The sequence below is a fragment of the Pristis pectinata genome, chromosome 2 (genome assembly GCF_009764475.1).
Source record: "Pristis pectinata isolate sPriPec2 chromosome 2, sPriPec2.1.pri, whole genome shotgun sequence".
NCBI lineage: Eukaryota > Metazoa > Chordata > Chondrichthyes > Rhinopristiformes > Pristidae > Pristis > Pristis pectinata.
The window spans coordinates 1,510,385-1,526,419 of NC_067406.1; the positions used below are offsets into that span (position 1 = coordinate 1,510,385).

Consider the following 16,035-nt stretch of genomic DNA (forward strand, 5'->3'; position numbering starts at 1 on the left):
CCTCTCAGGACATTCACTGGTCCTTCCCCTGAGCGGGAAATACTGCACACAGTGAATCTAAGTCTGAAAGCTGGAGGTTAGGAAGTAATCTCACAGTTCTGAACGCTCTGCACTGACGGTGGGGTTTTGCCTTTCTTTCCACTCTTTCGAAGGAATGAGAAGCCTCTTTTCATCCTCCACTGTAGTGCAGCACCGCACCGCACACTCCTCAGGTGTAAAATCAATTTTCCAATTGCAGCAAGGTGCCTTTCATTTAGAAATCCTTGGGAAGTTATTAGTCAAGGAGGCCAGATATGAATGATATCTCAATGTCACTACTAATCAGATATAGAAGAAATAGACTGGTACAGAGACGGATGATAAAGTATGAAAAAAGAGGCATAGAAGGAAGGTTGAACAGCTGGCCACAATTAACATCCAAGGCATGAGACAAGGATTTCAGGAATTATCTGAAGATGTTCGCATCAGTGGAATGAGGGTTAGAACATAAAAACTGGTAAATTGGTTTATTATTGTCACCTCACTCTCCTGGGGGTGGACTATAGACCTCCCAACAGCCGCCGGGACGTTGAGGAATGCATATGCAAACAGATTAGGGAAATGTGTAAAAATTACAGGGTTGTGGTCATGTAAGACTTCAACTTCCCTGATATACACTGGGACCTTTCTCGGGCAAGGGGGTTAGATGGGGCAGAATTTGTTAGGTGTATCCGGGATGGGTTCCTAAATCAATATGTTGACAGTCCACCAAGGAGAGAGGCTATTCTGGACCTGGTGTTGGGTAATGAGCCTGGCCAGGTGACTCACCTATCAGTGGGTGAGCAATTGGGGAACCACAGCGCATTAACTTTCAGTATAGTTATAGATAAGGATAGGTATGGAGCTAGCAGGAGGGTTTTAAATTGGAGCAGGGCTAATTATGAAGGCATAAGGCAGGAACTAGGTAGAGTAAACCAGGAAAACCTTTTTGTTGGCAAATCCATGTCGAGCATGTGGGAAGTGTTTAAGGATCAAATACACAGAGTACAGGATAGGTCTGTCCCGATTAGAAGGACGTGAATGGGGAAAATAAGGGAACCTTGGATGTCCAGAGAAGTGATGAACTCAGTCAAGAAAAAAAAGGACAAGAATGTAGAGCTTTGGAAGTTAGGATCAGACAGAGCACGTGAGGACTATAGAGAAACTAGAAATGAACTCAAGAAAGGAATTAGGAAAGCCAGGAAGGGCCATGAAAAGTCCTTAGCAAGTAGGATTAAGGAGAATCCAAAGGGATTCTATACCTACGACAGGAATAAGAAGATAACGAGGGAAAGGGTAGGACCACTTAAGGATAAAGAATGGAATTTATGTTTGGATGCAGAGGATGTGCGTGAGGTTCTGAATGAGTATTTCTCTTCAGTATTTACCCAGCAAAGGGACATAGAACACTACAGCACAGTACAGGCCCTTCGGCCCACAATGTTGTGCCACATTTTATCCTGCTCTAAGATCTATCTAACCCTTTCCTCCCACATAGACCTTATTTTTCTATCATTCATGTGTCTATCTAAGAGTTTCTCATATGTCCCTAATGTATCTGCCCCTACAATCAATGCCGGCAGTGCGTTCCACGCACTCACCACTCTCTGTGTAAAAAACCTTACCTCTGACATCCCCCTTATACCTTCCTCCAGTCACTTTAAAATTATGTCCCCTCACATTAGCCATTGTCGCACTGGGAAAAAGTGTCTGACTGTTCACTCGATCTGTGCCTCTTATCATCTTGTACACCTCTATCAAGTCACCTCTCATCCTCCTTCTCTCCAAAGAGAAAAGCCCCAGCTCACTCAACCTATCCTCATAGAACATACTCTCTAATCCAGGCAACATCCTGGTAAATCTCCTCTGTACCCTCTCTAAAGCTTCCACATCCTTTCTATAATGAGGCAACCAGAACTGAACACAATACTCCAAGTGTGGTCTAACCAGAGTTCTATAGAGCTGCAACATTACCTCGCAGTTCTTGAACTCAGTACCCCGATTAATGAAGGCCAATGCACCATATGCCTTCTTAACAACCCTACTGACCTGCGCAGCAACCTTGAGGGATCTATGGACGTGGACTCCAAGATCCCTCTGTTCCTCCACACTGCTAAGAGCTGCCATTAACCTTGTACTCTCCCTTCAAATTCGATCTCCCGAAGTGTATCACTTCATACTTATCCCGGTTGAACTCCATCTGCCACTTCTCAGCCCAGTTTTGCATCCTATCAGTATCCTGTTGTAATCTACAGCAACCTTCTACACTATCCACAACACCACTGACCTTTGTATCATCAGCAAACTTACTAACCCACCCTTCCACATCCTCATCCAAGTCATTTATAAAAATCACAAACAGCAGGGGTCCCAGAACAGATCCCTGCAGAACACCACTGGTCACCAACCTCCAGGCAGAATACGCTCCATCTACCACCACCCTCTGTCTTCTATGGGTGAGCCAATTCTGAATCTACACAGCCATGTTTTCATGGATCCCATACCTCCTGACTTTCTGAATAAGCCTTCCCTGAGGAACTTTATCAAACGCCTTACTAAAATCCATGTACACCACATCCACTGCTCTACCTTCATCAATGTGCTTTGTCATATCCTCAAAGAATTCAATCAGGCCCGTGAGGCACAACCTGCCCCTCACAAAGCCATGCTGACCATCCCTAATCAGCCTATGCTTCTCTAAATGCCCATAAATCCTGTCTCTGAGAATCTTCTCCAGTAATTTGCCCACCACTGAAGTAAGACTCACTGGTCTGTAATTCCCAGGGTTATCCCTACTCCCTTTCTTAAACAAAGGAACAACATTTGCCACCCTCCAATCATCCGGCACTACTCCTGTGGCCAGTGAGGACGCAAAGATCGTCGCCAAAGGCGCAGCAATCACTTCCCTCACTTCCCGTAATAACCTTGGATATATCCCATCAGGCCCCAGTGACTTATCTATCCTAATGTTTTTCAACAGTTCCAGCACATCCTCTTTCCTCACATCGATATGCCCTAGCGTATCAGCCTGTCATACACCATCCTCACAAAAGTGAAGGTCTCTTTCTCTGGTGAACACTGAAGCAAAGTATTCATTAAGGACCTCCCCTACCTCTTCCGACTCCAGGCACGTTTCCTCTTTTATCCCTGATCGGTCCTACCCTCACTCTAGTCATCCTCCTATTCTTCACATACGTGTAGAACGCCTTGGGGTTTTCCTTGATCCTTTGTAACTCCCCAGAGCCCTGTCTGATCCATGTTTTCTAAATCTTCAGTAAGTTTCTTTCTTCCTCTTGACAAGATATTCTATATCTCGTGTCAACCACAGTTCCTTCACTCTACCATCCTTACCCTGCCTCATTGGGACAAACTTATCCAGAGGCCCATGCAAGTATTCCTTGAACAACCTCCACATTTCCGCTGTGCACTTCCCCAAGAACATCTGTTCCCAGTTTATGCTCCCAAGTTCCTGCCTAATAGCATCATAATTCCCCCTCACCCAGTTAAATACTTTCCCACATCGTCTGCTCCTATCCCTCTCCAAGGCTACGTTAAAGGTCAAGGAGTTATGGTCACTATCTCCAAAATGCTCTCCCACCGAGAGATCTGAAACCTGATCAGGCTCATTGCCTAGTACCAGGTCCAGTATGGCCTCTCCTCTAGTCGGCCTGTCCACATACTGTGTCAGGAATCCTTCCTGTACACACTGAACAAACTCCATCCCATCTATCCCCTTTACACTAAGGAGGTGCGAATCATGGTGTAGCGGTTAGCATAACGCTTTACAGCACCAGCGATCCGGGTTCAATTCCGGCTGCTGTCTGTAAGGAGTTTGTACGTTCTCCCCGTGTCTGCGTGGGTTTCCTCTGGGTGCTCCGGTTTCCTCCCACATTCCAAAAGGTTAGGAAGTTGTGGGCATGCTATGTTGCCTCCAGAAGTGTGGCGACACTTGTGGGCTGCCCCCAGAACACTACGCGAAAGATGCATTTCACTGTGTGTTTCAATGTACATGTGACTAATAAAGGTATCTTATCACCCATGACACAACCCTGTTATTTTTGCACCTCTCCAAAATCTGCATCCAAATCTGCTCCTCAGCATCTCTGCTGCTACTGGCGGGGTCTGTAGAATACTCCCAATAGAGTGATCGCTCCCTTCCTGTTTCTGACTTCCACCCACACTGACTCAGTGGACGATCCCTCCAGGACATCCTCCCTTTCTACAGCTGTGACACTGTCCCTGATCAGCAAAGTCACTCCTGCACCTCTCTGATATCTGAGTGTATGCAAAGTCTCTGTTTTGCATCAATGACACAGAAACGACCCAGCACTTCAGCACTTTTGAACTTATGAGAGGATTGGTTAATCATGTTTAATTGCAAGACTTTTTCTTTCCTGCTGACGGAACCTAATGTAGCTTGCTCCCTTGTTGATCTTATAGAATACTGATTTAAGAAACCATCCCAAATACACTTCATCAACTCGTCTATAAGGCTACACTTGCAAATTTGATTTGTCCAATCTCTAAAATTGCCAGTGATTATTGCAGAAGGTTCAATCTAAAAATGACTTTTCTCATTATTGTTGCAAATTTTCTTAATTCTATGTAGAGAAACGCACACATGCTCACCAACACAATGCACACACACTCACACACGCACACTCAAACAGGCACACACACAGAGTAGGAGAGAGCTCTCTTGAAAGCAGTGAGTAGTGAAGCGAGACTTCTGAGTTGCAGTGTGTAAAGAGACACTGGGCCTGTGGTTGGAGGGCAGGCAGCAACCCTGACCCCCTGTGACTGCAGACGCCCTGCAATTGTCAAACTTGCCATCCAGTGTCAATCACCCTGTCGGCAGCAGTGCACCAGCTCGCTCTCACCTCTAACCTGCCGAATTAGGCAGGATTGATGGAGAGACACTGCCCTCCTGATGTCACAGCAGCCTCCCTGTGAAGCTGAAAAGCCCACTCGTAAGTACATTTGTGAGCCTGGAATGCGAGGAAGTCAGACCGGGGCGGACACTTGGCTGAAAACAACAGCAGGAAGCAGAAAGAAGAGAAAAGGAAAATAAAATCACTGAGGAATTTAGAGTATGTTCCTCTCCTTCCATCTCCCCCCCTCCTCCCACCTCCCTGTCCCAAACATCGCCTCACACAGATGGTAGTTGAACAGGACTGTTCAATAGTCTTCTAACAGTGGGATAGAAGCCGTCCTTGAGCCTGGTGGGACGTGCTTTCAGGGTTTTGTATCTTCTGCCCACTGGGAGGGGGAAGAAGAGGAAATGACCAGATGGTAGTGAGGAAGAACTTATATCATCATCTTGTGATAAGAAGTTACACTTTCTAAGTCCACTCAGTAATAACAAACAGGTGGACTTCTCCAATTAATGCCCCCACCCTTGGTCATAAGAGTAATACACCACGGAAACAGGCCCTTCAGCCCAACTTGTCCATGCCGACCATTTGGAGTATTGTGTGCAGTTCTGGTCCCCCCATTACAGGAAGGATGTGGCGATTTCGGAGAGGGTGCAGAAGAGGTTTACCAGGATGCTGCCTAGATTAGAGGGCACGTGCTATAAGGAGAGGTTGGACAAACTTGGATTTTACCTCTGGCCCTGTCCCTTTTGAGGCATCTTAACCCCAGAGTATCCAGCAGCCATTCCTGCCCTTGTGACAGCCAAGTCTCTGTAATGGCCACCACGTTCATTGAGTTCATCAGCCTTATTCCTGATACTGCTCAGATTAAAGTAGACACACTTGACAAGGTCCCACATAATAGGTTAATCAAGAAAGTTGGGATGCATGGGATCAGTGGAGAATTGGCTGTGTGGATCCAGAACTGGCTGGTGGTTGAAGGGAAGCATTCAGGCTGGAGGCCTGTGAGTAGTGTTCTGCAGGGATCTGGGCTGGGACCTCTGCTGTTTGTGATGTACATAAATGACCTGGATGAGTATGTTGATGGGTGAGTTAGTAGGTTTGCAGACAATACCAAGATTGGTGGAGTTGTGAATAGTGTAAAACACTGGCGACAGATACAGTGTGATATAGATCAGCTGCAGATGTGGGCAGAGAAGTGGCAGATGGAGTTTACCCCGGATAAATGTGAGGTGTTTCACCTTGGTAGGACTAATGTCAAGAGGCAGTACACTCTAAAGGGCAAGACCCTTAATAGTGTTGAAGAGCAGAAAGACCTTGGGCTGCGTCTATGGCTCAGTGAAAGTGGCTGCACAGGTAGACAGGGTGGTTAAGGCGGCTTAGGGACTGCTTGCATTAATTAATCGAGGTATTGAGTACAGGAGTCAAGAAGTTATGATGCATCTCTATAAAAGTGTATAAAATTATGAGGGGCATAGATAGGGTGGACAAGTAATATCTTTTTCCCACTATTGAGAGATCCAATACCAGAGGGGGTGCATTTAAGGTGAGAGGGGGTAGGTTCAGAACAGACATGAGGGGTACGTTTTTTTACTGAGAGACTGGTTGATGCCTGGAATGTGTTGCCTGATGGAGGCAAATTCATTGGGGGCTTTTAAGAGGGGCTTGGATGGGCACATGAATGAGAGGAAAATAGAGGGATATGGGCATTCTGTAGGTAGGAGGGATTCGCTACGTCTGCACAACATTGTGGGCCAAAGGGCCTGTTCTGTGCTGTACTGTTCTATGTACCGAAGTACAGTGAAAAACTTTGTTTTGCATGCCATCATACAGATCATTTCATCATATCAGTACGTCGAGGTAGTACACGGGAAAAGCAATGACAGAATGCAGAATAAAATGTCACAGCTACAGAGAAAGTGCAGTGCAGGTAGACAATAAGGTGCAAGGGCCATAACAAGGTAGATTGTGAGTTCAAGAGTTCATCTTAACGTACAAGAGGACTGTTCAATAGTCTTCTAACAGTGGGACAGAAGCCGTCCTTGAGCCTGGTGGGACGTGCTTTCAGGGTTTTGTATCTTCTGCCCACTGGGAGGGGGAAGAAGAGGAAATGACCAGGGTGAGAGGGGTCTTTGATTATGTTGGCTGCATTCCCAAGGCAGTGAGAAGTATAAAGTCCATGGAGGGGAGGCTAGTTTCCATGATGGCCTGAACTTGTCCACAACCCTCTGCAATTTCTTGCAGTCTTGGGCAGGGCAGTTGCCATACCACATTAACTCACCACAGTAACTCACTCACTACCAAGCCCTGCTATACCAACACTCAGTCTGCTCCATTGGACAGGCCATGTTGTTCACATGTCCAACACCAAACTCCCAAAACAGGCTCTCCCTGTGTATATTCTCCCCATGTCTGCGTGGCTTTCCTCCGGGTGTTCTGGTTTCCTCCTACATTCCAAAGACGTATGGGTTAGGAAGTTGTGGGCTTGATATGTTGGCGCTGGAGGCATGGCAACACTTGTGGGTTGCCCCCAGAACACTCTACGCAAAAGATGCATTTCACTGTGTGTTTTGATGTACATGTGACTAATAAAGAAATCTTGTCTGATCTGTATTCCAAACTCTGTCATGGGACAGAGGAAAAGGTTCAAAGATGAGCTCAAAGTCTACTCAAGAAACACTACATTCCCATTGACTCCTGGAAACTCTGGTCCATGGCCATTCAGAGAGGGAGCATTCAGGAAGGCGTTGAGAAACCTTGTGTAAATGCAGGAGTGCTCCACCTTACAAACTACTCACCTCTTTCCGTGACAGAGTCTGCATTTCCAACGTTGGTCCCCTGAGACACCTCAGAACCTATAGAACCAGAGGAAAAGCAATCATCCTCAATCCTGAGCAACTGCCTAAGGTGAGTATAATGATGAATTTATATAACAGTATGTCTAAGGGTGGGTTAGTATATTGGTGTTAGTATAATGGTAAGTTAGTCAATATTGTGATGAGTCAACATAATGACCATTTGGTAAAGTGATGAGTTAATCAGAATACCATCAGGTTAGTAAACAATGAGTTTTGTGCTGGGTTTGAGGTCTTGATTTTCACTCTTTTCCTCAGACTGCCAAAGACTGTGCTCTCACACTGAAGGTGACGGTGAATTTCATCATCAGTATCTGCCTTTGCCAAGACAAAAAAGTGTTGTGAATAAGATATTGTGATTGCAACAGTATATAGATAGGTCCAGTGAGTGGGTGAAAACTTGGCAAATGGCGTATAATGTAGGAAAGAGTGAGGTCATTCAGTTTGTTCAGAGGAATCTAAAGGCGGATAATTGTTAAATGGTGAAAGATGCAGATGAGCAAAGTACAAAATGTTCTTGTGCATAAATCGCAAAAAGTTAGCAGGTGGGTGCAGCAAAAATTGGCCTTTATTGCAAAAGGGTGGAGTTTAGAAACAGGGAAGTATTGTTACAATTGTACAGGGTTCTGATAAGGTCACACCTGGAGTATTGTGAACTGTTTTGGTCCCCTTATTTATGGAAGGATACACTGGCATTACAGGCACTACAGAAGAGATTCACTCAGCTACAATTTTATAGTTTAGAAAAATGAGAGGTGACCTTATTGAAACACACAAGATCCAAAGGGGATGCAAGGGTAGATGTCCTGCTGTTTTCACTATTGGGAGAATCTCGAACAAGGGCACTATTACAAGATAAGTTGCCAGTTACTTAAGACCAAGGTGTATCGGAACTTCTCGCAAGGGTGGTGAGTCCCAGAGGATTGTGGAGGCTGGATCATTCAGGGCATTTAAAGTAGAAGCAGATACATTTTTGAAAGATCAGGGAATTGAGGGCTATGGGGAACTGGCACTGGAGATGAGGCCTGGGACAGATCAGCCATGATGGAACAGGCTTGAAGGACCAAGTGGCATACACCTGCTCCTGTTTTCTTACGTTGAGCTTGTCTTGTTCGCCGGTATGTTTCTACGAACAAAGTCCATGATGGCTTGGAACTCAACCTCCAAATGTGCACATATACAACTTTGTACTGTAGCTGGATGACAGAGATTGGGGTGACCTGAGCCCTGAAAGAGAGATGAGTAAAGAACAAAATGTTCTTGTGCATAAATCGCAAAAAGTTAGCAGGTGGGTGCAGCAAAAATTGGCCTTTATTACTGGTAGAATCCTACTTGTACAGTTTTGTACAAGTCCTGTAGCTTAGCTCCAATCCAGCGGGAAGCTTGATGGAGGTGAGATGCAGCATGAAAGATTTACAAATGTTGACACAATGACGCAGTGTTGCTTGAAACCAGTCACACTGAGATTGACTGCTGAAGGCCCCTTCACATCACAGCTTGCATGCAATCATGAAACAAGTGTAAAACTGAGAAGAATTTCTGCAGCCAAATTTAAGGAGCGTGTTCCACAATCCCTCCTGGTTGATGGGATGGCATAGTGACATTTAGATAGACACATGAACAGGCAGGAGATGGAAGGATACACCTCATCCAGACAGATGTGCAGTTTAAATTGGCATCCTGGTCAGCACAGAATCTGTGGGATGAAGGGCCTGTCCCTGTGCTGTACTGTTCCATGTTCTATGTTTGTAACTCCAGCAATCTGGGTTCGATCCTGACCTTGGGTGCTGTGTCGAGTTTGCACGTTCTCCCTGTGACAGTGTGGGTTTTCTCCCGTATCCCAGACGTGCAGATTGGTTGGTTAATTGGCTGCTGTAAATTATCACCAGTGTACATGGGTGTCAGGAGAATCTGGGAGAGGGTATAATGGAGATGCAGAAGGGGAAAAGCTTTAGTCAGGTTAGTAACAGCTGTGCATAGTGGGAACTGCTGCTTGATGAAGATCATGTCCTCTATCCCCCTGGACAGGTAGGATCCACACTCTTGATTTGGGGAACAGCTCTTCAGCTGCTGGGAGGAGGTGGTTTCTCTGTGGCAGACAGCAGAGACTGCAGCCTGAGTGTAAATGTTGAAAATACCATAGAACCATACAGCACAAAACAGGCCCTTCGGCCCACCGTGTCGTGCCGTCCATCAGACCACCCTCACACTACCTAACCCCTTCCTCCCGCATATCCCTCTATCTCACGTTCCTCCATATGCCTATCCAACAAGCTCTTGAACCTGTTCAATGTATCTGCCTCCACCACCACCCCAGGCAGTGCATTCCATGCACCAACCACTCTCTGGGTGAAAAACCTCCCTCTGACATCTCCCCTGAACCTCCCACCCATAACCTTAAAGCCATGACCTCTCGTCTTGAGCATTGGTGCCCTGGGAAGGAGGCGCTGACTGTCTACTCTATCTATTCCTCTCAATATTTTATATACCTCTATCATGTCTCCTCTCATCCTCCTCCTTTCCAGTGAATAAAGCCTTAGCACCTTAAGCCTCTCCTCATATTCAATACCCTCCAATCCAGGCAGCATCCTGGTAAATCTCCTCTGCACCCTCTCCAATGCCTCCACATCCTTCCTATAATGAGGCGACCAGAACTGAACACAGTACTCTAAACGTGGCCTAACTAGAGTTTTGTAAAGCTACATCATAACGTCGCGGCTCTTAAACTCAATCCCAGGACTTATGAAAGCCAACATCCCATTGGCCTTCTTAACTGCTCTTTCCACCTGTGAGGCAACTTTCAATGAACTGTGAATATGAACCCCCAGATCCCTCTGCTCCTCCACACTGCCAAGTACCTTGCCGTTTACCCTGTACTCTGCCCTGGAGTTTGTCCTTCCAAAGTGTACCACCTCACACTTCTCCGGATTGAACTCCATCTGCCACTTCTCAGCCCAACTCTGCATCCTATCAATATCCCTCTGTAAGCTCCGACAGCCCTCCACACTATCCACAACACCGCCTATCTTAGTGTCGTCCACAAACTTACTAACCCAGCCCTCCACCCCCTCATCTAAGTCATCTATAAATATCACAAAAAGTAGAGGTCCCAGAACCGATCCCTGCGGGACACCACTAGTCACTGCCCTCCAATCCGAGGGCACTCCTTCCACCACAACCCTCTGCTTTCTACATGCAAGCCAATTCCTAATCCACACAGCCAAGCTTCCTTGGATCCCTTGGCCTCTGACCTTCTGAAGAAGCCTACCATGAGGAACCTTATCAAATGCCTTACTAAAATCCATGTAAACCACATCCACCACACTGCCCTCATCAATCTTCCTGGTCACCTCCTCAAAGAACTCTATCAGGCTTGTGAGGCAAGGTCTTCCCTTCACAAAGCCATGCTGGCTGTCCCTAATCAGTCCATGATTCTCTAGGTGTTCATAGATCCTATCCCTTAGAATCTTTTCTAACAGCTTACCCACCACAGACGTGAGACTCACCGGTCTATAATTCCCTGGCCTATCCCTATTACCTTTTTTGAACAAGGGGACCACATTCACAATCCTCCAATCCTCCGGCACCACCCCCGTAGACAACGAGGACTCAAAGATCCTTACCAGCGGCTCAGCAATCTCCTCCCTAGCCTCTCGAAGCAGCCTGGGGAAAATCCCGTCATGATGAGTGTCTCCTGAGGTCCCCTGGCAAATGAAGACGATGAGGTTGTGGATTTATGACTGGAGCTCCACAGAGCAAGTTTTAGAACTGCAGCAGGGATACTGGCCACTCTGGAGGCCTTATTATTTTTTATCTGGCAAACAGCCTTTGCAACAACTTGTCAGTCAGTAGGGGAAAGTCTGGACTGATCCCTGCCCTCCTTTATGCTTCTACCTACAGCAGGTACCTCAAAGTTCTGGTATGATATCATTAACATAGCCTTTGCTAAATTTTCCAAATCCACTAGCTAGGTAGGTGAAACAACATCAGCACCCACTGCCAGGCCAACATCGCCAGCATTGAAATGTTCATTCTACTCAGGTCCATTGGGTAGACCACAGGCTTGCCTGCCCAAAACTAGACTCCTGAAGCAGGCAGCCTTTTCCGAGCTGAAACAGGAAGATATTGCCAGACAGATAAAAGGAAAGATTCAAGATTGAAGCAATGCAATATTCCTGGCTACCTGTGTTCCCACTTTCAGGAACTATCATGCCTAGTCATGATCAGCTAGGTATGTGGGCTGAGGATTGGCAAATGGCTTTCAATCCAGATAAGTGTGAGTCATTGCATTCTAGGAGATCAAACCAGGGTAGGACTTATAAACTGAATGGTAGAGCCCTGGAAAGTTTTATGGAACAGAGGGACCAAGGAGTGCAAGTGCATAGTTCACTGAAAGCAAGGTCACTGGAAAGGGTGGTGAAGGAGGCATTTAGCACACTGGCCTTCACCAGTCAGAGCACTGAGGATAGGAATTGAGAAGCTGTGTTGCAATTATACAAGGCATTGGTGAGGCCTCACCTGGAGTGTTGTCTACACCTTTGGTCACCCTGTTATAGCAAAAATGTTATTAAACTAGAAAGAGTGCAGAAAAGATTTACCAGGATGTTTCCTGGACCTGGAGGCCTGAGTTACAAGGAGAGGTTGTGTAGACTAGGACTTTATTCCCTGGAACGTAGGAGAGTGAGGGGTGATGATAGAGGTATAAAAGTTCATTAGGGGCATAGACAGGGTGAAAACACAAAGAGATGGAGATGGAGTTTAACCCGGATAAATGTGAGGTGTTGCACCTTGGTGGGACTAATGTCAAGAGGCAGTACACTCTGAAGGGCAAGACCCTTAATAGTGTTGAAGAGCAGAGAGACCTTGGGGTGCAAGTCCATGACTCACTGAAAGTGGCTACACAGGTAGACAGGGTGGTTAAGGCGGCTTATGGAACACTTGCATTTATTAATCGGGGTATTGAGTACAAGAGTCAAGAAGTTATGATGCATCTCTATAAAAGTGTATAAAATTATGAGGGGCATAGATAGGGTGGACAAGCAATATCTTTTTCCCATTATTGAGCGATCCAGTACCAGAGGGCATGCATTTAAGGTGAGAGGGAGTAGGTTCAGAACAGATGTGAGGGGTACATTTTTTACTGAGAGAATGGTGGATGCCTGGAATGCATTGCCTGATAGGGTGGTGGAGACAAATTCATTGGGGGCTTTTAAGAAGGTCCTAGATGGGCACATGAATGAGAGGAAAATGGAAGGATATGGATTTTCTGTAGGTAGGAGGGAACAGCTATGTCGGCACAACATTGTGAGCCGAAGGGCCTGTTCGGTGCTGTACTATTCCATGTTATATATTCTTTTCCCCAGGGGATGCTAAAACCAAGAGGGCATAGGGTTAAGATCAGAGGCGATAGATTTGAAAGGGACATCAGGGGCAGCTTCTTCACACAAAGGATGGTCCATATTTGGAATGAGCTGACAAAATTAGTGGTTGAGGTGGCACATTAGCAACATTTAAAAGCCATCTAGATAAGTATATGGATAGGAGGGGTTTAGAGGGCTAAGGGCCAAACATGGGCAGATGGGACTAGCTCACTGGGCAACACAGTCAGCATGGACGAATTGGGCTGAAGGGCCCATTTCCATGTTGTATGACCATGACTATATACCTGTACCCCTTGGTCTCCCTGTTCTACAACACTCCACAGAACCCTATCATTTACTGTGCAAGTCCTACTCTGGTTTAACTTCCCAAAATGTATCACTTCATACTCCATTCCTTTGCCCACTTTCACCAGTTGATCCGAAACCTGTTATGGACAACCTTCAGAATCAGAATCAGGTTTATCATCACCGACATGTGTCGTGAAATGTGTTGTTTTGCTGCAGAGTACAGTGCAAGACATAAAGACATAAAAATTACTATAAATTACAAAAATAGAAGTGTAAAAGAGGAATAACGAGGTAGTGTTCATGGACCGTTCAGAAATCTAATGGCAGAAGGGAAGAAACTGTTCCTGAGCATTGAGTGTGGGTCTTCAGGCTCCTATACCTCCTCCCCGATGGTAGAAATGTGAAGAGGGCATGTCCTGGGTGGTGAGGGTCCTTAACCTTCTTCACTGTCCACTACACCACCAATGTTTGGTGTCATCTGCAGATTTATTAATCATGCACTTACATTCTCAGTCAAATCTTTAAAACCCATGACAAACAATACAGGATCCAGCACCAATCCCTGCAGCATACCACTGATGACAGGTGCCCTCTCTGAAAAACAACCTTCCACGCTCCAGCTTTCCAGTACTTCCCCTGTGGCTGATGAAGATAGAAAATCACTAGTTTATGGTATAATCCCATCAGTGATCACCCCTTTCTGATTTCTAAGGTCTACCTATATGACCTCACTAGACATTTCCCCCAGGATATCCTATCTAAGTACTGTAGTAATATTCTCCTTAATCAATATCGCAATCCCCCTTCTCTCTTATCTCCACCTTTATCATACACTGGAACATTTGAGCTGCCAGTCCTGCCCATCCCTCAACCATGCCTCCAATACAGTTATAATCACTGTTGAGGACATAAGATCAGTCTTCTGGAGAGTGAACCCACGGTAAGCTTCTGGCCCAGATGGTGCCCCTGGCAGTGTCCTTAGATCCTGCAGAGATCAGCTGGCGGGAGTATTAGCAGGCATATTTAACCCTGTTTCAATCTGAGATTCCCAGCTGCTTTATGAAGACCACTATCACCCAGTACCTAAGAAAAACAAGGTAACATGCCTTACTGACTACCGCCCGGTGGCTCTGACATCCACCATCATGAAGTGCTTCGAGAGGCTGCTCATGGCACGCATCAACTCCAGCCTCCTGGAAAACCTCGACCCGCTGCAATTCGCCTACTGCTGAAACAGGTCTACAGTGGATGCCATCTCCCTGGCCCTACACTCATCTCTGGAGCATCAGGACAGTAAAGACACCTATGTTAGACTATTGTTTATTGACTACAGCTCTGCCTTCAATACTACGATTCCAAGCAAACTCATCACCAAACTCCAAGACCTGGGACTCAACACCTCCCTTTGCAACTGGATCCTTGACTTCCTGACCAACAGACCGCAATCAGTGAGGATAGGCAGCAACATCTCTGGCACGATTATTCTCAACACTGGTGCCCAACAAGGCTGTATCCTCAGCCCCATACTCTACTTCCTATGCACTCAGGACTGCATGGCCAGATTCTGCTAACTCCATCTACAAGTTTGCAGATGATACCACTGTAGTGGGCCGTATGTCAAATAACAACGAGTTGAAGTACAGGAAGGAGATAGAGAGCTTAGTGACATGGTGTCATGACAACAACCTTTCCCTAAATGTCAGCAAAACAAAAGTCCTGCTGTTGACTTCAGGAACAGGGGCAGTTCACATGCTCCTGTTTACATCAACAGGATGTCGAGAGGGTTGAGAGCTTCAAGTTCCTTGGAGTGAACATCAACAAAAGCCTGTCCTGGTCGAACCACGTAGATGCCACAGCCAAGAAAGCTCACCAGCACCTCTACTTCCTCAGGAGGCTAAAGAAATTTGGCATGTTTCCTTTGACCCTCACCAAATTTTACCCATGCACCATAGAAAGCGTCCTATCCGGATGCATTACGGCCTGATATGCCAACTGCTCCGCCCGGGACCGCAAGAAACTGCAGAGTTGTGGACACAGTTCAGCATATCACAGAAACCAGCCTCCCATCCATGAACTCTACACTTTTCACTACCTCAGTAAAGCAGCCAGCATAATCAAAGACCCCACCACCTGGGACATTCTCTCTTCTTCCCCCTCCCATCGGGCAGAAGATACAAAAGCCTGAAAGCACATACCACCAGGCTTAAGGACAGCTTCTATCCCACTGTTACAACTCTCCTGAACAGTTCCCTAGTACGATAAGATGGACTCTTGATCTCACAATCTGCCTCTTCCATGGCCTTGCACCTTATTGTCTGCCTGCACTGCACTTTCTCTGTAACACTTTATTCTGCATTCTGTTATTATTTTATCTTGTATCTTGGGCAAGCACGGTGGTGTAGCGGTTAGCCTAACTCTATTACAGCACCAGCGACCGGGGTTCAATTCCGGTTGCTGTCTGTAAGGAGTTTGTACGTTCTCCCCGTGTCTGCGTGGGTTTCCTCCGGATGCTCTGGTTTCCTCCCACATTCCAAAGACGTACAGGTTAGGAAGTTGTGGGCATGCTATGTTGGCGCCGGAAGCGTGACGACACTTGCGGGCTGCCCCCAGAACACTACG

General features: G+C 46.3%; 2 protein-coding genes across 5 annotated transcripts in view; one reads left to right on the forward strand and one right to left on the reverse strand.

Moving 5' to 3' along the window:
• Nucleotides 1-16,035, forward strand: part of LOC127567459 (uncharacterized) — a 453,787-nt gene that overhangs the window by 260,992 nt on the left and 176,760 nt on the right. The gene's annotated exons all lie outside the window — the stretch shown is intronic.
• Nucleotides 1-16,035, reverse strand: part of LOC127567460 (disintegrin and metalloproteinase domain-containing protein 12-like) — a 182,625-nt gene that overhangs the window by 161,819 nt on the left and 4,771 nt on the right. The window contains exons 2-3 of the mRNA XM_052010401.1: nucleotides 11,371-11,451; nucleotides 7,691-7,747 (exon numbers count right to left, since the gene is read on the reverse strand). Coding sequence (XP_051866361.1) covers nucleotides 7,691-7,714 — 24 coding nt within the window. The 5' untranslated portion in view covers nucleotides 7,715-7,747; nucleotides 11,371-11,451. The remainder of the gene's footprint in view (nucleotides 1-7,690; nucleotides 7,748-11,370; nucleotides 11,452-16,035) is intronic.